At 45.6% G+C, this 23,817-nt stretch overlaps 1 protein-coding gene across 1 annotated transcript in view; it reads left to right on the top strand.

Moving 5' to 3' along the window:
* Positions 1 to 23,817, top strand: part of LOC147665173 (coiled-coil domain-containing protein 60-like) — a 199,563-nt gene that overhangs the window by 154,647 nt on the left and 21,099 nt on the right. The window contains exon 6 of the mRNA XM_086949701.1: positions 21,766 to 21,856. Within this exon, the coding sequence (XP_086805827.1) occupies positions 21,766 to 21,856 (91 nt within the window). The remainder of the gene's footprint in view (positions 1 to 21,765; positions 21,857 to 23,817) is intronic.

Raw genomic sequence — 23,817 nt, forward strand, 5'->3', positions numbered from 1 at the left:
CTTGTAATCTGTCTGTTGGTCAATGGGTCTGTATCAAACTTGCTAAAAGAAAATCCTAAAGGGATTAGCAGGTTTAGCGAACCTCATAAAATTACCAAAATAAATAATAATACTGTAGTTCTTGACAATGGTGAAGTTTGGCACATGAACCGTCTGACTATTAGTAAAAATTCAACTCATGATTTAATTGATGTTCCTTTTCAAAAAATGTTTTGGTGGATGTTGGATTGTGATGTATGTTCAGAGTCCAATTGTTTTCAAACTTCTGACACTTCAATTTCTGCACAAGATAATTGTATATCTATTTCTAATGATGGAGTTTCTTCTGATTTTAAGGTTGTTTCTCAAGATTTGCCTCAATCTGATCTCAGTGAAACCTCTTTGTCTTTCGAAGGTTGTTCAACATCATTTTTGCTACCGGGGGATAGTTTTGCAGCCTAGCTGCAATAACAGCCCCCTGTAACAAAAGCGGCAGTGGTGAGATGGGGTAGGTGCTTTCCACTGGCAGCCCCCCCCCCCCCAAACCCCCTCCCAACCCCCCTTGGGGTCTGGCTGTGGTCCTGCTAAACACTATGTAGCTTATGGACATCAATATTGGTTGGCAGTAACTTTGTTTCGCCCAGGTATTTCCGAATTATCTAAATATTGTGGAAATGGCTTTGGTCGTGTTAAAATTGGACCCGTCATGTTTGCAATGTTTTGGTGCCGTCATTACGGTCTCCCTAGTGCAGCAGCGATCTGACAATCATGGGGAGTAACAGATGGTGTGCTTGTACTCTCCTCACACGTCCAGCCCTCACCTCTCTTCCCTGCAGCACAATCTGGAGGGGTAGAGTTATGACAGGACTGCTTGAGTGCCCTGCTGTCTGTGTTAAAAAAAAAACCAATTGTGGGTACATGCACTGTAGCTGCTCATGTCCGCTTAGGAGAAACAAGCAGTGGCAAAGCTAAACGTTCTCGCCTTCATTATGAGGCCTAGAGCTATTTACATGGACAGCACTTGTTTCCTCATGTCAAGTAAATTTACAAACAAATTAAAATTAGAAGATGGCCACTGGTGCGTAAGGACCTCTGCACACACATTGGCAGCCATTCTGGAAAGCTTTTATTTTGTTTATGATCAAAACCATTTCAACATGGCAACATATGTCTGAAGACTCCTGGGCGGCCACATTGCAATGGTTTTAATCATAAAGAAAAAGCATTCCAAGGTCACTGCATGTGCATGCGCATGCGTACTGATGCCTTAGAGACCATTTCGGATTTTTTTTAATAACTTTAACCCCTTCGCTGTGGGGCGTTTTCACCTGCTGTGCGGGGGGAGCACCGCCGTGCTTGTGACGAGCTCGGCTCGTCATGAGGCACAGTGGAGCTGTACTCATGACGAGCGGAGCTTGTCACGGCCACACCTGTTTTGGAACGTTCAGCACAGCGGGGAAATTATCCCCGCGTGTGAACGTTCCTACAGCCATGAAGAGTTCAGCTCGTCATGAGCACAGCTCAACCGTGCCTCTTGACGAGCTGAGCTTGTCATGAGCATGGATAGTGTTAATTTACTGGTCACATATGGTACACAGACATTTCAGAATGCTAAATTAAAACAATAAAGTTTGCACAAGATGTTGCACAAACTAAAATAAGCAATAGGTGTAGAGCCACTGTGAAGCTTCCAGGCCCTTGCAAAAATATATTTTTTAAAGCTAACTACACACAAAAGTGGGTGTGAGGGGAGAAGGAAAGCGAGAGGTGCAATAACAGTGTGAAGCTACCAAGTCCTCACAAATGCACATTTGAAAAAAGTGGGAAGAGGAAGTGGTTATGGAGCAATAGATGAGCCGGGGAATGGGTTGTAATTAGCAGGAAAGGAGGAGTGTAGTGAGGGAGGAAATCCATGCACTCCTTTGAAGAAATGTCAGTAGTGGAAGTATGAAAATCAGTGAATTAAAACTATGATAAAATAAGCTATGCTTTAGTGACAGGACAAAGCCATTGAATCATGAACCTCAAATTGAGGTATGCAAAAAAAAATATTCAGTCATTAGCAAGGGGCTGGCCCAAAGCACACTCTAAATATTGAACTGTAGATCATAGGTCTCTGACAATAGGCAGCTAAACCAGTCTGTAAGTGAGACCTAAAAACATGTGTTGGTTAAACCTCTTAATTTGACGAAGGTCCTCCATAAATGCATTTGTGTATGACTCTAGTTTAATTGGAAACCTTAAAGAACAGTAATATCTACTCTTACAGATCCAACAAGAGTTTCCATCAGCTTATTTTCCCATTATTTCTTAAAACGTTGCTTGTTATACTGTGTATTATCTGGTGATCACTCTTTTTCTGTAACACAATGAATGTGAAAAAAGTGTTTATTCAAATTGCATTGGCATTTACGCAGCAATCCCTATCTATTCCTTATCATTATTATTCAAGCATTTGAGGTGCATTTCGACCTTTAATTCAGTGTTGATAACACTCTGCCCATCAAATTGATTGGTCACAGTTTCATCAGCAAAACGTCAATTGCCCAGAATCCACCATTAAGGAGCAGCTAATCCAATGCCTAGGTATTACCCGAAAAGCCAACTAAGAATTTGCATGTAAAGAAGTGGATCAGACACTTAACTGATTAGACAATTTAGGACCTTCACATGTAGGTGGCATCGCAATGATCAGCATGATATGCATTCACAAATTGTTACTGTCTTTTCAGAGACCTCCCAGTGTATTTGCTTGCAGCTTTTTTCTATTGATTTCAGGCAGTTGTTACATAGTTTACCTGGATTATGAAACAGTCTATCCCACAGAATGTGGATATTTTTCATTCAGTGAATGGACAGTGAAAGGACATCTTCTGACTTCAAATCATACCATTGTTCTGGAATCAATGGGAAATGTAGGATGGATCCCTAAATGTCAATAAACAATCATCAAACAACAAAAATGCCCTAACAAGAAATATAATGAGGCACACACAGAGGTCTTCGTACAAGAATATGCATTTTTTTTTAATTCTTTACAATTAATTTGCTTTTTACACCCATAATTCAAACAACATTTCTATGCCACCTACCCTATATTTTAAATGTTCACTATCTTGAAAAATGGCAGTTTGATTTTTTTATATAGCCAAAAAACCTTCTTTTTATAAGACTTTGTAGGTTGGAATGTTTTGTCTCCATATTTTGTTACAGCCTGATGTAATCAGTGTGGTCTGTTGATGTGCTTGTCCACGCAGCGTTTTGTCTACTCATCAATTCATATAGCCTTCATTGTCAAGGCTCGTCGTAAAGAGAGCGCTCCTCAGTATAAGTGCAATGAACAGATAGGGTCCTCTCGATATCCCCAATTCTGCTTACCATAAAGGCACAGAATGTTAGGGCGCTCAAGTGAGGGAAAGGGTTGTGGGAAAGGAACACGTGGACTGAGACATATTCCCACGCAGACTAGCTCCTAAGTATGACCGAACATCATCTGCGCAGAGCGTTTCTCAAATGGTACCCCTTGCCGGATAAATGAATATAGGGAAATACTAACAAAGAAAGAAGGGTTGTAGTTATTGCCAAATGAGATCGCTCATCAAAAAAAAGGTTCAGCAGATTTCTCTCTCATAAATCCAAATTGGTTTAACATAGTCACCAGTACTTCGGACTGTAGGCTGAAGCTGACCACGGGAAGAAAATTAGAATACAGCTCTCAAAAAACAGGATCCCATAAATTTGCAGTTATCCATGGAATATCGAACCCTCACAGAAACTGCTATTTTGCAGTGAATATTCCAAATTGACACCTACCCCCAAAGTCTCATTGAAGATAGAGTTTTAAGCACTAAGGGCTATATGTATGAACACATTTCCCCATAGACACAGAATGGGTAAAACCCTTTGATACATCTGACCCCAATCACTCCTCACACATTACACCAGGTAGCGAGCCCTTAACCAGCAAACCTCCATAAGCATAAGTACAAGTCCTGAATGTGCTTACTTTCTTTTTTTAAATTCGAGCGCGGCTCACACTTCCGAATTTAATGAGCGCCTCTACAGAAAACCTGTTGAACAAGCAACATAAGCGCTCCACGGGCTGAAGGGCACACACAAAAACTCTGCGTCTCAGAGTAGTATAGCCGTTTATTCCCTACTTGGGAAAACCAACGCTGTCGGAAGTCAGAAACAGGCGTCTCTCCATAGACTTACATGGAGCAGTGGGCAATCAGCTGACGGCCTCCAGCAAGCACACACGCCACAAGCACGTCTTGCCGAACGCTCATCTGACATCAAGGGGAACTTTAATCACACACGTTGGGCACCGTGCAGGCATTTCTATATTTACTCACGCCCGACAGCGGCCAGCTGCAAGTCATTTCCACGTGTGGATTCATGGGTTGTTTAGTTCTATTGAGTTTATGAGTAAATATAAAACGTTTGGGATTAAACAGGTTCCATTACATATGATACATAAACAACAAGAACCCCCCCACTGATTTACAGAAAGGGACCATGAAGGCGCCAATGAGTTTTCATTTCCTGACATTCATAACACCAAAATCTTTACAACAATTATAATACTCTAGGGTGAATGTCTACCTAAAGGGCATCGAAATTTACTCCGTCTTTAATACATTCACATCTGTCTTTAATTCGCAACATCTTGTGATATCTAAATTTTTTAATACCTCTGGTAACATCACATCACATTTTCATCAAACAATGCAGTACCATTTTGTTTATATCTGTAATCTTTTATCATAAGGATAAGTCTAAGTAATGCCCATTACTTAACAGTAATCTTCGTTCCTACTGGTCCCATTTTCCTCATCCGATTCATGACAAAGTGGAGATAACCATCTCCCGATAGAAAAAAAGAGCAGAGGAATGCTGGGACTCTAACCTCAACCCCTCCAACTTGGAGTACATAAAGAGTACTTACCCAGCATTCTGCCTGAATTACCAAGCTCAACAGGAAATCTGGCCGTCCGGGAGGGAGGGTGGGCGCAATGAATGGGCAGAGGACAATGGGACCTGGAGTAATGAAGATTACCGGTAAATAATAGGGCATTACCCCCAGGTCTCTCCTGTCCTCGTCCCATTAAAGACAAAGTGGAGAATACCAAAGCCAAAAACCCGGTCTTCCACAACACAGCCAGGAAACCACCCCAGGAGTAGTAACCAAGGAATAGAAAAAAAAACGCAAGGAACAGGCGGGGCATAAAGCCCAGAAAGAACCCCATCAAAATGCAGGACAAAACCCCTGCGCAAACCAAGCAAGAAACGACCAAAGCGAGAAAAAAATAATATAACCACCACCCAGAGGGCAGTGAAGACACACCAGGAACACCCCAAACATCCAAGAAAGGAGGAGAACCCGCCAAGAAACCACCAAGGGCTGCCAGCAAAGTGAAGGATAGTGAGGAGGCCAAACAAAAAAGAAGTCCCAAGAGGCCAAAACACCCTCATGGAAGGCAAACCTCAAACCACCAAGCGGAAGGAAGAAAGCCACAAAGCCACAGATGTGCCAAGGCTAAGAAACCAAGGCCAAAAAGGAGGACCCCCTCCTAGAGACCCCCAAGAGCAGAGCCCCAGAAAGGAAACAAGCCAAACCAATCAACACCACCAGTACCTAGAGGACCCAAAAAAAACCACATGGGCGCCCACTGGATAAAAGGCGGACAAGGCCAGCACCACCACAAACAGTGAGCAGAACAGACAGAGAGGGAGCCCGGAGTCAGAACGGAAGAGAAGCACCAGAAGGCCGTACAGACACCCAAGCAACCCCAATGGGAGGCAAGGGGAAGAAAGGAAAGACCCCACAGCCCAACCAATAGGCACGAAGGGCGAAAGAGTCAATCAGAGGAAAAAACCCCCAAACAAAAAGAAAGGGGAAAATCAGACCTCCAACAAGGTAAGTCACAAACCCAAGGAACCAACCAAGGGCAGGGCCACACAGACTAGTTCAGAAAAGGAGGGGAAGCACAGACCAAACATTAACCCGAACCACCCCTCCCCAGAGGTCCAAGAGGAGGACCCAGCCCTGGGCTGGAACATCCAGCACCAAACAGGAGACCTGACATAGGGCAACAGCTAAGCGCACAGCATGGGAAAAAGAACCAAAGCGGGAGCACAAGGACAGGCAAAGAGACCAAAGCAAAGGCCCACACCAGATGGCCGGGAAACCCGGACAACCACCGGAACACAGCTCAACAAGGCAGGCCCCAGAGCCAAAAGGGAGTAGGCACAGCAACCAAAGAAATCCAGCTGCCGAAAGACCAACCAGGAGGACCAGGGAATCAAAGCCCAGCCCCAACCCTCCCGGAAGAACAGGGGAAGAGCCAGAGACCAGAACTCCGGGAAGCCACAACAGTCCACCAGGAACAAGGCCAGCAACAGAGCCCAACCAAAGGAAAGGCCAAGAAGCGGAAACCACCAGACCCTGGAACCAACCCGACCAGGGGCCGGAAAGGAAAGGACAGAACAAAAGGGGAGGGAAACCTCCAAGGCAGCCAAGACCCGAGCAACCCAAACAACAAAGAAGCACAACAGGCAAAACGCCACCCCAAACAAAACACCCCCAGAAGGACACTCCAGCCAGAAACTCAGGGGCGGACAGGAGACACAAGAAACGCCCTCACTGGTACTGAGCAGCCAACAAACCGAACAACAGACAGGCCATCTAAGAGCGGCAGCCACCAACACGGTCCCTACATAGGCTCAGAAGAGGCGGGACCGGGCAACAGCCTCAGTCCCAAGCCAGACAGGCCACAGAGGCAACAAAAGCCATGGCGGAAGACAAGCAGACCGCACAGGCACACCAAAGCCAAGCCCCAGCATACCCCAGAGGAGAGCAGAACCCCCAGGGCCAACCACAAGCAAGGTCACCAAAAACAGGAATCCAGGGCCCAAGCCAAGCAACCTGGTAGGGCTGGAGGACATGAGAGCCTAACCCACACCCGGGGAAGGGCCATGCAGAGCAAAGGCAAAGCCAAGGGCAGGGAGGCCGGCAGGGAACCTCCCCCCCAACCCCCCCTGTCCCCAGAACTGCTGGACCACCAGGACCAAAAACCCAAACAAGGCAAAAGCCCACAGGCCCAGACCAGCAAGGGCCGAGAACAGAACAGCAACAACCCAAAAGAAAACAGACAGAACCAAACCAGGAGCCAAGCACTGTAGCCCAGGCCCAACCCTGCATAACTACTGAGAGCAGATGAGTTTAGGTGCGGTCAGGGTGGAGCGGCCACTGGACATGGAGGAGAACAGCCCCCAACCCCCCGAGGGAGCAGAGACCACAAGACAAAGCACAGGAACAGCCCGACGCAGGCCAACCGTCAAGACACAACAAGATTGAGGAGAGCAGGTGGCCAAGACAATAGAAAACAGAGCCGCCAGCAGAGGGACAACAGTCCAGGAACAGAAGGGAACCCAGAAGCCAGAGGCCCAAAATCCCACCCGAACTACTGTGGCAGGCACCGGGACCCCCAGCAACAAGGCGAGCAGGGACCTAACGCAGTAAGACCCACCCCACCACGACTGCCCCCTAGAGAGGGGAGGAGAGAAAGAGAGGGCGGGGGCAGCGGGAAAGCGCACCGACTGCCACCGACAACGGGAGCGTGCCAAGGGGGGCATACAGGGAAGACAGGAGAACGGCACAGTCAAAGAACCTCTGGCTGAGGCTACAAACAGCTGAAACACCTGCCCCTGCATGGACAGGGACCCACCGAAGGGAGACCCACCCCCCCCGGCCAAGACCATGCAAGAGGTGGGAGAAAGAAAAATACCAGGAGGAACACATCCCCAAGCTGGCACAAACCCAACACAGCCAGCCCCAAGCAACCGGTGCAACCCCCTGCAGACAGCTCCTGGAACCCCAGGCACACATCAAAGCAGGAAAGAACCACACCCAAACCAGTGGAACCACAGAGCAGGAGGACACCAGGATACAGGGCCACAGGTCAAGACGAACCACTGGCCACACAGTCCACCAGAGGCAAACAAAACCCCACAGCACAGGCCAGACCCCGGCATACCCCAAACCAGGGACCAACCAGGCTCGACCCAACCAAACTCCCCAAGGCAGGGAAGGAAGGCCAACAAAGGGCAAAAGCAAGCAAAACACCAAACAAAGGTACCACCGCAGGTGAGGGGACCCCAGGAGGACACCCACAAACCCAGGAGAGGGGAACAGACACAAACAGGGCGGGACGGCCCCAGAAGGAACCAGCCCCAACCCAGCACAGCCCGACAGCAGACCAGAGCAAAGGCCACCATGGGGAAAAAAAACAGGTGCAGAAGAGAATAAAGTGCCATACCCGAGCACCAGGGGCATCATGAACACCCATCCAGGCAGCAACCACAAAGCCCAGATGAGAGCAGGAGCAATGAGCGAGAATGCCCCGTAGGCCCAGTCACCACAACAGCAAAGCCAGCCATAGCCGGCGGCAAGCCATAGCTGCCCGCAAAGGAGGGGTAAAGGACCCCAAAGCATCGGCAACAACGCCACCACGCCACCAAAACCATGCAACATAGATCAGTATCAGGCAGTAAAACACAAAATGGAGAGCCAGCGGTAAAACTCATGCCTCATGGCAGAAGTGAGGATGTAGCACAGTGGCAGAGCACATGCTACACAGGTATGAGGGCCCAGGTGCAATCACCAGCATTTACAAGAATCTCTGTAGCTGAACTTGGCTTTTCCAGAAGGCTAGCCTGCCATCAGGCCGAAGGAAGAGAAATTTCCTTTGGAGGAAGAGTCTGCGACCGTAATCACAAGGCCATGGTGACACAGATAGCAAACACAGCGTGAAAGGTGGCACAACACGCCGCACAACACAACCATGGCCACCTAGGGCACCCACAGGGCGGCAGGACCAAAGTAGAAGAAGCCGATGGACACCAGAGCACAGTACCAGCACTTCAGCACGAGCACCAGAGCAAGAGTGCAAGGAACAGCAGTAAAGGACAGACTGTAGGGCACAGGGAGAGCACTAGACATGCCCCAAAGCACCCTATGGAGAGCCAAGCAGCACTGAGGCCGGCAGCAGAAGGCAAGCAGGCATGACTCCTTAACTTAAATGTGTGGAGACTTCTCTGTACAGCAGGAGGCCGTCACAGAACAAAGTAGAAATCCACTATGAGGTACTCACCGGGGTGGAGGGTTGGCAGACTCCAAATAAGGCCCCCGTCCACACCCAACCAAGGTGAACCACCAACAACCACGCCAGGGCAGCAGGAACCCGAGGAGAAGACCAGCGAGCAAAGAGCGACAAACATCCGGCCAGGCCTGAGGAAGTCGCGCCCCCAACACAGAAATGACCGGGAGGCTGGCGCATCAGCCGTAAAGGGCGGTCCAGGCGCAATCCAAGAACCAGCCGATAGCCGATAAGCCAAGCACACCCGTCCAGAACAGCCAGGCACCCGACGGGGTCACCGAAGAAAGCTGCCACTCAAGCCCAGCAGGAGCAGCACCAGCACCTCGTCCCATTCCTGTCGAAGACCGAAAAAAAACGGGTGGAATGATAGGTAAGTACTCCTTATGTACTCGCAGTGGTAGGGGTTGGAGTTAGGGTCCCAGCATTCCTCTGCTCTTTGTTTCTGTCGGAAGATGGTTATCTCCACTTTGTCATGAATGGGACGACCACAAGAGGGACCTGGGGTAATAGTGGTTAGCGTGCCATTTACTAGAAAACATCTGCATATGCACACGTTTAAAACAAGCAGGTCTGGTGAAAAACAGCACGAAGTAGGTAAGTGTCGAACCTGTATCAAATTGAAAGAAGAAGAGAAAATAGATAAACATAATAAATTACCTCATATCACTGGCTTCTGGCCCTGTCATAGGGCTTTCCTAATGAAGCTACGAGCCACACATGCATGTTTCAAACGTGGGATTAGGGCTTTAAGTGGAATTTAAAAAAAGAGCTGTAAAAAAATTACTTAATTACTTCTAGTTGACATCCATGAATAAATCAAAGCTTACCACGTTTTCCCATAGTAGTGCCACTTGAGCAGACAGTTGTGATAAAACATAGTTGTGACTGACTGCCAAAAACAAGAATACTCTTATATTTTATCTAGCAACCTTTAACAGCTTGGTTAATAATAACATATATCAGTTGAAGGATAAAATGCTTTCACATGTATCACTTGTCTGATCCTGAATTAGGTGACTGGTTTACAAAGATAAAGGAATATTTAATTGAGAAACCTACAACGATAAAATTAATATCATTACTGTTCTCTCTGTTTGGCAAGGTGTGGCTGTTCACATGCCATATCTCTCAGCCCAATTCGTGTTCAAACTTGTGTATCTTGAATTAGCATCCTGTATTAATTGTTGTGAGCTGGCCAGCCAATCATCCTTTACAGACCATAGCTACCATTCGAGGCCTGTAGAGGGAGCATGTGTGTCTTCCAGAGCGGTGAATTCAGCTCAGTGTGGTTGAAGGGATATTTTCTTCTCTGATTTAAATATTGTGCTGACATAATTGCCCTCCTTCCTAGTAGTGACGTAATTGTATTACTGCCTACTGAAAGGTGTTAATGCACCTATTAATAACGGGTCCTATACATAACGGGTCCTATACTGCCACTTGCTGTTCGGGTCACAAAATCCTCCTGCTTAGAGAAGGCAGATGTAAGTGAAAATGGCACAGAATTCAGAACAGTTGGGCACATGCATCAACCTATTTAGGAAGTGCAAACGGTGCGAATCGGTAAATTTGGCCGTTTGCGCTTCCTAAATACATTTTTGGGATGCATGAAACAATTTTTCAAAATTCGCTTTTTTTTGCATTTCCTAAAAATGCGAATGCATTTAAGGAATCGCATTCGTGCAATTCCTTAAATGCAATGCATCAATTTTTTTTAAAATGCGAATTTTGAAATAGGAAGTGCAAATTAACACGAGGTTGACCCTCGTGTTAATTTGCGAAATTCTTTAAAAAAGCACACAAATGCATTTTGGAAAGTGTCATGTTACAGACACACATGTCCTTAGGACATGTGTGTGTGAAACATGCACTTTAAAATACATTTCAGGGGTGCAGGGGGGGGTCCTTTGGACCCCCCTCTGCACCCTTGCAATGCATCAACAAATTGCGAATTCCAAAAAATAGAAATGCAAAACGGCATTGATTCCTATGGGCCTCTAGGCCCATAGGAATCAATGTAATGCCATTCCTTAATTGCGAATCGCAATTAAGGAATCGCAAATTCCGAAAATTAAGAAATCCTAAAAAATTTTAGGATTTCTTGATGCATAGGATTTTGCAATTCCTAAATTGCGATTCCTTAATTTTCGCAATTTAGGAAATGCAAATTCCTACAATGATGCATGTGCCCGAGTATGTTGTAAAACGCACAGTAATGCTCTACCCCGCATGCCATTGTGCATTAAGTGCCAAATCAGTTTAGTAAAAGACAAACAATTGATGGACGGAATGTGGAACAAATCTAACATTCATCGCCAGTCAAGAGATCTGGGTTAAATCCTTTCTTCTTTTGCTCACCATGCCACCTGGGAACAGTCCAGTCCAAGCTGCCAAGGCAGGTTCTCCCTGTACCAGAAACAAGCATCCTGGGACTGGTTTTGGAGTATCAACCCTCATCAGCCAGGCTAGCTTGAATCCAGTAGCACAGTGAGCCTGGGACCCATGCCTGGGCATACCCGGCCCACTTAGAGCGAGAAATCATTTTAGTGACCTGTAAATAGGGTGGTGATAACACCTGGTTCAGTAATAGCTGGTCTGGAATAACCTCTCAAGCAGTAACAAGACTCTATGTATTTGGACCAGAAGCATCATCTATCTACTCTTCCATTGAACAACTACTTAGTGCCTCTGAAAACTCATTGGGAAACAGATTGCTTCACATCTTTGCCTGGATGAACATCCCACTGATTTCAAGTTGAAGACGTATCATTTATGACGCTGGTCATGAAGTAGACAGCCACTGGGCAAGTGCTATTATTGACTCTCCACAAATGTATTTTTTCTTATACCAGAGTTCTAAAGCAACACTGTTTACCAGCATGAGTGACGTTTGTTCAGAGGTGAATGACCCTTCCTCCTGTGACTACTTAAGCTTTGAAGTGCCTAGAAAATCTAGACTATTCCTTATTTGTTATTAGATTACAAGTTGAATTCCCATTTTTATGGTGTGTATTTCTTGTATACATTTCCGTTATATTTATCCACGTTTATTTTTTTGCTCATTGTGTAAGTATTTATCCATATTTATTTTATGTTTTGTGAAAAAATGAAGCTGCAGCTATTAAAATTCAACATTTGTGTAACTGATAAAGGTACGCTTGAGCTAGGATTCTTGATGGTTTATAATGCTGTAGGCAGAAGTATAGAATGCACCATTCATAGACAGTGCACTCATATGAAAATGTTAGCATTAAAGTTCCCCACATGTACATCTGCAGCTGTTTAAAACTTCATTAGGAAACCTAAGGCCTGATTTAGAGTTCTGTGGATGGGGTAACTCCGTCACAAACATGGCAGATAGCCCGTTGGTTGTATTACAAGTGCCATTGGATAGAATGCACTTATAATAGGGTGGACAGGAAATCCATGACCAACATAACGGAGTAACGAATCCACCAAACTATAGATCAGGCCCCTGGTACCTATTCATTTTGTGACTGCCCTATCTCTGTGCACTGGGCCGGGAAGTTGTGACTGACCATATTGAGAACCACTCGAAAGACAAACTATATTTAAAAATAAATACCTACAGAGATAGTGGGTTTTCTCTTTATATTTATCTGTAAAAGTAATTTAAATGGACAACAGGGATTCTAAAAAATGAATAGTGACCAAGAAAAGTCCTTCTCTAGCAAAGAAAGGGTACGAAGTTCCTAGGTGATGTGGTAATCACTATTAGGATGCCATAGTGAGTGAAGTTTCGGCAGAGTGTGCACAGGAAGCCAAGGAGGGGAACTCCTCCTTTCAGAACTAGGGCTCTCACACACCCAGTAAGCTAGGTGTCATGCTTCATCATTTAAGCCTGCTCCTTGTCGGGCCGGCGCTGCAATGCCCGACGGGCACCCCTAAAGGGACTCTTTATCGGATATCTTTTGTTCCTTGCCATAAGGGTGCAGTGGGTGTAAGGGGCCTAGTTAGATGTAAATGTGTATAGTGATTTAAAAATGGGTAAGGGAATCCTCTTCAAGCCTTTATTCTGTGAGGGAACCTGCCTGGTTAAAATATTGAGGGAGGGGTAGCGTATTGGTTCTTAATGAGACAAATTGCATACTCGTCGACATGTTTCTCTCCTTAGAAATGTCATATAATGATCAATGGTGATTCTTCAGGACCCTGAACAAAATCGTACGATTAAATGTGGAAAACTATCTACATGTGGGTGGAAAGGTGCTTTGCTACCTACCACTGGTTAACACTAATAACATGTCTACTAGTGTAGTGAGACAACCTGTAATTAAAAAGAAAGAAGCACAGAACATTCCTTGTCAGTAGCCCATGAGGCCATGGATGGATGTTTAAAACATGTCACATACATAAAACCTGTGTTCCCAAAAACCCATCGCCATGTCAGAAGACCAAATGGAAAAACACAGTGTGACTCATAGTAGACAAGCAAACATAAACCTTGAGTTTCATATGTGACAACACCAACAAGGTGAGAGTGGTGCAGACTCACCTTAAAAATTATAAGATATGGCCTCATCAGGTGCAGCAGAGAAAAAGTACACCCAGAAAGTGGTGTCTCTACAAAATCGAAAGTAGGGAGACACACAAACGATGGTCAGGAGTTACAGTTAATGAAGGCTACAACTTGACATGTGTCATCGCTAATGGGGGTAAAATGTTGCGGTCCTAGTAAGTGTGCTCGGGCAACGTAATGGCCACATAACATCCCCCATTGTAAAATCACACAATGGCGTAACTCCAAGTACTGGCCGAGAACCAAGGAGAAGGTTTGGCAAGAGACTAAACTCGCTGCTGGCCTGCTCCTCATAGGGTATGAGAATAACGGACCAGCCGTGGTAAAATCCAAGTCCAAAACCAGGAATTGTGGCAAAGTAGCTGGCACCGTTGGGCAACAGCGTACAAAGTAGGTCTGCCAGCTCACACCACCGATACCCAAATAGTGCTTGGGCGACGCTGCATGCACCGCTCGCAAGCGTCAACCCAGACAAGGCGCCATCAGTAAACGTAACTGTTCCTCGTTAGGAACCCAGCGTTGGGCCTACCCCCGTTCCGCTGCTTTCAGGAAGGTGCCATCTCCTCGCTTATTGTGGCGTTACGTATCCTGGAAAGCATGACTGACAGTGCACCGTACTCGTACATACGTTATTACACCTGGTCTTATGCACATTTAAACTAAGACAGTAGCTCTTTCACTGAGCCTTTTTTTATAACACAACTAGGTCAGTACTTATTTATTGGTGCCAGAATACAACCAATAGAAGTTAGGTAAATTACTTGTTCCAGTATTAGGGTTAGCCTTTTGAACTCTATGCTCCTCTCTAAGATGACCGCCGTCTTTGCTAGCCTGTGCAGTTGTTTCTCCACCTTCGTGCTGTAGGGCCACACCCCCATGACGGACAGACCCGTGACTCCACGCTGACTTTCCAGGATACTTTACGCCACCTAAGCGAGGAGATGGCACCTTCCTGGAAGCAGAGGAATTGGGGTATGTCCCACGCCGGGTTCCTAACGAGGAACAGGTAAGTTTACTGATGGCGCCTTGTCTGGGTTGCCGCTTGCGAGCGGTGCATGCAGCGCCGCCCCCAGCACTGTTTGGGTATCCGTGGTGTGAGCTGGCAGCCCTACTTTGTACGTGGTTGCCCATCGGCGCCAGCTACTTTGCCACAATTCCTGGTTTTGGACTTGGATTTTACCACAGCTGGTCCGTTATTCTCATACCCTATGAGGAGCGGGCCAGCAGCGAGTTTAGTCTCTTCCCAAACCTTCTCCTTGTTTGTTGGCCAGTACTTGGAGTTATGCCATTGAGGGATTTTACAATGGGAATGTTACATGGCCATTACATTGCCCGAGAACACTGACTAGGACTGCGACATTTTACCCCCATTAGCGATGACACATGTCAAGTTGTAGCCTTCATTAACTATAACTCCTGATCATCATTTGTGTGTCTCCTACTATCGATTTTGCCGAGACACCACTCTCTGGGTGTACCTGTTCTCCGCTTCACCTGATGAGGCCATATCTTATCATTTTTATGGTGAGTCTGCACCACTCTCACCTTGTTGGTGTTGTCACATATCAAGCTTTTATGTTTGCTTGTCTACTATGAGTCACACTGTGTTTTTCCACTTGGTCTTCTGACATGGTGATGGGTTTTTTGGGAACACAGGTTTTATGAATGTGACATGTTTTAACCATCCATCCATGGCCTCATGGGCTACTGACAAGGAATGTTCTGTGCTTCTTTCTTTTTAATTACAGGTTGCCTCACTACACTAGTAGACATGTTACTAGTGTTAACCAGTGGTAGGTAGCAAAGCACCTTTCCACCCACATGTAGATAGTTTTCCACATTTAATCGTAAGATTTTGTTCACGGTCCTGAAGAATCGCCATTGATCATTACATGACATTTCTAAGGCGAGAAACATGTTGACCATCTGGGACTAGAGTATGCAATTTGACTCATTAAGAACTAATACGCTACCCCTCCCTCAATATTTTAACCAGGCAGGGTCCCTCACAGAATAAAGGCTTGAAGAGGATGAAATGAAATGAAATGAAATGAAAACGGGATTTCTAGAGCGCATGGCTGCCCGGGGGCGTCCCAGCGCTGGGATTGTACTAGCAACTGAGGGGGGGAAGCAGAAACGGGAAGGGAGTGTGCAGATTATTGTGGGAAAAGGTGGGTTTTGAGTAGCTTGCGAAATTTGTTGTGATTCATTTGCGCGCGTAGATGGATTGGTAGGGCGTTCCACAATATTGCGGCTGCAACTGAGAAACGGCGTCCTCCAGTACGGGCTTTCTTAATTTTGTGTACTGTGGCCAAGTTGCCATGGGAGGAACGCAGAGACCTGTTGGGTTTGTATGGGAGGAGCCTGATTTTATGCAACGGGGGACCCTGGCCTTGTAGAGCTTTGTGCGTTATGCATAAGGCCTTAAATTTGACCCTTTCACGGATTGGCAGCCAGTGAAGTGCCTTCAATGCAGGTTTGGCTGATGTTCTACGGGGGGTGCCTGTCAGGAGCCTAGCAGCGGCATTTTGAGTTCTCTGCAGGATGTTCATGGTTGTTTCAGGGGCTGCCAGGAAGAGGGCATTGCCGTAATCTAGCCTAGACGATATCAGCCCTTGTATTAGGAGTTTTTGAGAAGGTGCAGGGAGCAGAGGGAGAATTTTCCTGGCTGAGCGGAGTAGGCCTACGCAGGTACCTGCTGTTTTTTGGCCTGGGTTTTAAGTGAAAGGTCCTGTTCTAGCCAGAAACCCAGACTTTTGAGCTCCGTCTTAGGTTGTGGAAGGGTACCTAGGCAGGATGGCCACATTGCGCTGGGGAGGGGTGATGTTTGAGGTCCCAGTAGCATAAGCTCGGTTTTAGAGCCGTTCAGTTTCAGCCTTGAATCACACATCCACTGATAGATCCCTTCCAGGCAGTCATGAAGGTTTTTGATTTGGGCACTTTCTAGCGAAAATGAAACCACCATTTGGGTGTCATCAGCGTATGTGATGGTTTTTATCCCGAATGGGGTAACCACTTCCTCCAGGGGGGCCATGTAAGTATTAAATAGTGTGGGGCTCAATGAAGAGCCCTGAGGGACCCCACACTGGAGGGGGAAAAAGTCAGATCGCTCATTACCTTCACAGACCTGAAAGGTTCTGTCTTTAAGGAAGGATGTGAGCCAGCGAAGTGCCGTGTTTCTTATTCCTAAGTTAGACAGTCGCTGTATCAGGATCTCGTGGTCAACCGTATCAAATGCAGCGCTTAGATCCAGGAGGATCAGTAGCACCGATCCCCCTGAATCCAAGATGCATCTGGCTTCCTCCACCACTTGAAGAAGGGCGGTCTCGGTCCCCTGCCCAGGACGGAACCCAGTTTGAGAGGGGCGAAGAAGGTTGTTGGCTTCTAGGAAAGCCGATAGTTGCTGATTGGCAACCTTCTCCGTGATCTTACTTATCCCTGGCAATAGGGAGATTGGGCGGAGGTTGGAGAAGTCAAGTGGGTCACGACCTGGTTTTTTCTGTAGGGCTTTCACTACTGCGCGCTTCCAGCTATGGGGGACCACTCCTTGGCTGAGGGAGGCATTAATGAGATTGGTGGCCAGGTGTGAGATAGTGGGTCCCACTTGTTTGAGGATATGAAAGGGGGCTGGATCATTTGGAGAGCCACTTTTCATCCCTGAGAGAGTTTTAAGAAATTCTTCGTTGGTCATCTGATCGAAACTGTCAAGGATAGGGACGTACGTTGGAAGTGCCGAGGTTTCAGCGGGGATTTTGTCAGATTTGGGGGGGAGGGTTTGAAGGATGGTTGTTATTTTGTTCTGAAAAAAAGTTGCTATTTGATTGCATCTAGCAACAGAGGGTACCTGGGTGGGGGGGGGTTAGGAATTTTTAATACGTTTTTGAAAATTTTGTAGGTCTCGCGGGACGAGTTAGAGGCAGATTTAATTTTTTCCTCATAGAAGGAGGCCTGTGCTGACTTTCGGGCTAATTTATAGATATTCATTGATTTTTTTATATTCTTCTTTGATAAGTGGGTCCCAGTTCTTTCTCCATTTGCGTTCTTGGACTTTGCAATTTTTTCGTAGAATCTTGAGTTCTTGGGAATACCAGGGGGATTTAAAAGAAGTGCATTTTTTCTTTAGATTTTTCTTGGGAGCGACTTGGTCTAAGGTTGAGGTGAGCCAGTTGTTACATTTCTTGTCTGCTTTTTCTGGGTCTGGATCTGCGGAGGGGGCAGAGTGGGTTAATTTTTGCATCCAGTTTTCGAATGATAGTTTGGACCAAATTCTTTCCTGTTGTCTAGGAGTTGAGATCTGGGTGGTGTTAGGAGTGATCTGCCAACTAAAAGGGATAAGGAAATGATCTGACCATGGGAGGGGGTGTGGGTGAGAGACTTCTAGATTGTGGAGATTGGTGAAGAGTGGATCTAAAAGATGTCCTTTGGCATGAGTTGCTTCGGAGTTTTTGAGTTGGAGGTCAAATGCTTTTAATTCCGAAATTATATCTCCGGCAACTTTATCTTTATTATCCTCAAAGTGGAGATTTAAGTCTCCTAGAAGGAGAAAGCTGGAGGTCGATGTGCCAGTGGAGATAGTGGCCTCTAGCAGTGAACTGACGAAATTTCCTAAGCTGGCGGGAGGACGATAAATGAGAAATCCTGAAAGGGTTTTATTGGGATTTATTTGGAGAGAAAAGTGGATATTTTCGCAGTCCTCGATTCCTCCATCTTGTATCCTGCAGGTAAGAGTGTTTTTATAAACAATCGCTGACCCTCCTCCTTTACCCTTAGTTCTATTTTGGTATAGTATGAGGTAGCCTGTAGGTAGCATGTTGACGATGTCGGCTTCGGAATGGGGCGTTAGCCACGTTTCTGTAAGGAAAAGGACATCTAATGTCATATCCTGGATAAGCTGATTAATTTCTACGGAGTGTTTAGATGCAGATCTACAATTCAATAATGCTAGGTTGACCGGTTTAGTTGTATGGTGTTTCCCTCTTGTTTCGTCAGAAAGTGGCGGTGTGGGGGTGAGGGTAGATGCGGTCGAGCGGTATTGAAGGAGATGATCCCTCGAGTATTGTAATCGCTTTTCTCCAGATTTGGGCATAGTGAGTGGCCCTGTGCCCGGCCTGGCCCGGACGGGCCCAGACGGGCTTGCCTCTGGCGCGCCCGCTGCGCCCGCCCGCTGTGCGGACGAGAAGAGGGCTTCATTTTATGGGGAATGGGCCGAAATCGCCCAGCCACTAGAGCGCTGTCCAGGCCCCTATCTAAGATGGCGGCCGTGGGTTGAGTGCCTCTGGGAGAAGTTAACAAGGCAGACCAGGAGCCCTAAAACTGCTTCAGGTCGTGCAATTAGTCTGCACGAGGAAGCGGCTCACTCCGGTTGGAATTACAGGAATAATGGGCAATATTAAAGGTTTTTTCAAAATCACAATAAAAACGAAGCAGTGCAATTTTTAAAAAGCGCGAGTGCTGGTAAAACGTTTTTTAGTCAAAACGAGCTTAGCAGGCTGATTTAACAGGAGCAGCAATTATTCTGTTACTCGAACTCTAGCCTCCCGGCTTCCGCCTCAGGAGGGTACAATCACTGGCTAATGAGAGAGTAAGGAGCTCTTTTATGGGGAATGGGCCGAAATCGCCCAGCCACTAGAGCGCTGTCCAGGCCCCTATCTAAGATGGCGGCCGTGGATTGAGTGCCTCGGGGAGAAGTTAACAAGGCAGACCGGGAGCCCTAAAACTGCTTCAGGTCGTGCATACAGAATGCGGCAGCACGTCTTATTCTGGGAATTCCTAAGTTTGCTCCTCTCTCTGACGCCATTCCAAAACTACACTGGCTGACGATTCAGAACAGAGCTAGATTTAAATCACAGTGCATTGTTTACAAAGCACTAAACAAACAGGGCCCGCAGTTCCTTAAGGACCATCTACGTCCTTACCATCCTATACGCCAGTTGCGCTCCACCAACAGCAACCAACTAACGGTACCTCGCACCAGAACAGTGATGTGGGGAGACCGACGGTTTGTGGTAGCAGCTTCCAAACTTTGGAATACTCTACCCCAGGACATTAGAGCATGTCCCACACTACTCCAATTCCGCAAAAAACTGAAAACCTGGCTGTTCAATAAATAAGTTCTCGGTATAGAATAGAGGTCTGAGCAAGGCAGCTTATTTAACATCAAGCTTTTTCAAAATCACAATAAAAACGAAGCAGTGCAATTTTTAAAAAGCGCGAGTGCTGGTAAAACGTTTTTTAGTCAAAACGAGCTTAGCAGGCTGATTTTACAGGAGCAGCAATTATTCTGCTACTCGAACTCTAGCCTCCCGGCTTCCGCCTCAGGAGGGTACAATCACTGGCTAATGAGAGAGTAAGGAGCTCTTTTATGGGGAATGGGCCGAAATCGCCCAGCCACTAGAGCGCTGTCCAGGCCCCTATCTAAGATGGCGGCCGTGGATTGAGTGCCTCGGGGAGAAGTTAACAAGGCAGACCGGGAGCCCTAAAACTGCTTCAGGTCGTGCAATTAGTCTGCACGAGGAAGCGGCTCACTCCGGTTGGAATTACAGGAATAATGGGCAATATTAAAGGTTTTTTCAAAATCACAATAAAAACGAAGCAGTGCAATTTTTAAAAAGCGCGAGTGCTGGTAAAACGTTTTTTAGTCAAAACGAGCTTAGCAGGCTGATTTAACAGGAGCAGCAATTATTCTGCTACTCGAACTCTAGCCTCCCGGCTTCCGCCTCAGGAGGGTACAATTCCCTTACCTGTTTTTAAATCACTATACACATCTACATCTAACTAGGCCCCTTACACCCACTGCACCCTTACAGCAAGGAACAAAAGATCTCCGATAAAGAGCCCCTTTAAGGGTGCCCATCGGGCATTGCAGCGCTGGGCCGACGAGGAGCAGGCTCAAATGATGAAGCATGACACCTAGCTTGCTGGGTGTGTGAGAGCCCTAGTTCCGATTGGAGGAATTCCCCTCCTTGGCTTCCTGTACACACACTGCCAAAACTTCACTCACTATGGCATCCTAATAGTGATTACCGCACCACCTAGCTGCTTCGTACCCTTTCTTTGCTAGAGATTTACAGGGCATGTGCGTTGGACCTGCATAAGCCCGCTACTTTGTCCCCCATTTCTTGTTAATAAAACAATAAATGTCCTTAACATGATGTTCTTGCTTTTTGACTAGCTGCACATTTAGGGTGTTTTTGCTAAGTGAGTCTGCTACCAAGATGCCAGTATAAATTCTACGGTGACACACTACACTACTTGCTACCTTTTCTTTTCAATTGTACGATCCCCTTTGTTGTCTCGTCCCAGCTCCTGGTTCTGACTATATTTCTCATGCAGGAGCTAGCCAGCTGATCTATGGTTTCCTAAAGTACAATTTGCGTTTAGGATAGCAATTCCTGATGACGGGAAATGTGCTTATTATTTGCAAGAGCCAAAATCTATGATTTTGTTTCTAATTAAAGTTCAAAGTATTCCAGCGATAACAATGTGCCTATTTGAGGAGCCTTAGGCTGTAGAAATTCAGCTTCTATGTTGATAACCTCGGTCTTTGTATTTCTAGGCCTATCTTGACTGTTTCCAACAGTTTAAGTAAGTCACAGCGGGCTAGCTCATAGTAGTCCGGGTTTTAATTTAAACTGAATGCAAAAAACACATTGCCCTTAGTGATGGACTATCCACATTTCACAATGTGGATAAAAGTTACTTGCTGTATCAGTGATCACCACAGTGAATAACCTCCGTAGGGTTGCCTGTTGCTTCTTCAGCCTCTGCCTGCCTGTTAGCAAGAACAAAATAGAATTTCTGCGGGGCTGGGTGATGGCCTACGAGAGAATCCATGTATGGTACTTTTGATGTCAATATGACGGTTTAAAAGTGCTTGTTGTATTAACAATAACTGTGTAAACTCCAATACATTTCGAGATTCCCACTTCTCTTGAGACCTTCGATTATGTCAATTTTCATAAAGATATCCTGCCTGAATAACCGCTTTTACGTGTAGTTAACTTATTTTTTCTTTTAAAAAAAATACATGCTTGAGAACAAACCAAAAATCAAAAATCCTAACTATTGATGTTGTTTCCCCCTTAGGGAGCCGGGTGGGACCAAGAATACACTGAAGCGGATCAGTAAGGAGAAGGAGGTGGAGGCCAAGTGGGACCATTTTACCACGCAGGCAAAGGTACCTAATTACTTATCAATTTCTTCTAAACACAGCAATAAGTTGGGAAAAGTTTCAAGCAAACTGTAAGTCTTGACAAGGTGGCGTTGGTATATACGCTGTGCACTGAAATGAGTTTGTGGATCGCTTCAGCAAGCATTCTGTGGGAGGTACCTTATTTACAATGTTTATATCTAAACACACATTCAATCCCTGCATAGAAAGTGACACATGAGTCCATAAAATGTCAATAATTGTAAAGATTATACCTGCAGACCAGTGAGCTCCATAGGCCTTGTGTGATTACTGAGCCTCAGGGTATCAGAATGACATGTCCAACATACGTGTTTTATCAGTGGATAGTCTTGTAGCAGTCACAAAGGTCCAAACTTATGCATCGCCCACTTCAACCCAATGAGCAGTTGCTTTTCACTACCAAACCTAGAAATGCTGGGCTGAATTTCCCTGCTTGCATTAGGGCCCATTGAGACCTTACTATGCCATTAGTTCCTCAATGTGGTTAACTAATTTTCCATTACTGCAAATAGAAGTGTTTTGTATATATGCCTTATTCTTTGTGCATGTCCATATGTTCAGTATTTGTCTCAAAAATATTCTCAAAAAAACTGAACATTAAAAATAAAAGTAGTTCTGTCGTCATATGAAAATTCACAGGTGCAGAAAAGCATTTCCTCATAGATGCTACCTTTATTTCATTGTAGTTAGTGTGTGTGCCACCAGCTGAGTAAGATCCAAAATCTATAGACTGGGATGAGAGAACCTTTTCAATCAAATACGCAACAATCCTCTGGGTGGACTCAACTGCATCCCCAAAGAGGAAAAAGCAGTACCAGTGGTTCTGTTATATAGCGTTATAATAGGGGAGTGACAAAAAGTTAAAGTTAGAAAATAATTTTCCAAACTTATTTTATTTAATGTTGGATTAGGGTGTTTACTCAGCCACTTGGATGTTCTTATTTGTAATACATAGTTAAACCATGCTTTATTTAGAAAATGCAAAAAAACATAGGTGTTCAACTAAGATGTCTAGTTTGTGAGAATGTGGAAGACGCCAAATCAAGGGCAATGTCTTGGTCCGAGACAATAAAAACACAATTTTGTTACAACAGGTAGGTTCTCCACATTCTAATATGTACTAAAATCTTACCACCAATCATGACCCCCTGCTTTAATCAATATGCCTGTCAGTATGACTTTAATAGATGGTACTGATACAGTGGTCTATGGACCCACTTTCTTGCCAATGGTCCTCTTATGGAGCTTTTTTTCTTGACTGAGTAGTGATGGGAGTTAACATTACATCAAAGAATTCCGATTAATAGTGTAACCCATTTACCTACCCAGTAAGGCCCAGGAATCAGTAAATATAGTTCGAAGATTTATTACAAATGAATTATCAAGTTTACATACATGACTCTTATCACCATGCTAAAAAGATACAGAATAACCACAGGGAACCCTGTCCTCCTAAAGAAGTTTAGGCATACCAGAATCAAGCAAACAAGGAGTTAAGTCACAGTGATACAAAAGATTAACAAAGATACTTGGTACTCAGAGAAGAGTCTCAGATGTTTCAGTCTGTACATGGGTAAATCTGAATCACCTAAAGTAAAGTCCAAGCTAAGAGGATGGTTCTAGAGTCTAAAGGATCTCAAAAATCAAGGAATTTCATAAATGAAAATAGAATGGTGTTGGGGGTTAAGCAGGAAGGTGTCAGTATTACAGAAGGCTCGGTCAATAGTCTTCTTGGGCCAGGGAAGTAAGTATTAGCCTAAGCCTCACTTATGAAAGAATCAAGGGAAGCATAGAAGTTGGAACCTTTCCAAGTCCATTGCTCTAGACAGTGAAGCTTCCAGGTTATTCACACTAAACTTGTTCAGGTGGGGGGCGCTAGAGGGGGCGCACACAGAATGGCCGCCTAACGATGAGGCTCCTGTACCCTGGAGCAAACATCCTCCATT

This window comes from Lissotriton vulgaris, unplaced genomic scaffold (genome assembly GCF_964263255.1).
Source record: "Lissotriton vulgaris unplaced genomic scaffold, aLisVul1.2 SCAFFOLD_3117, whole genome shotgun sequence".
NCBI lineage: Eukaryota > Metazoa > Chordata > Amphibia > Caudata > Salamandridae > Lissotriton > Lissotriton vulgaris.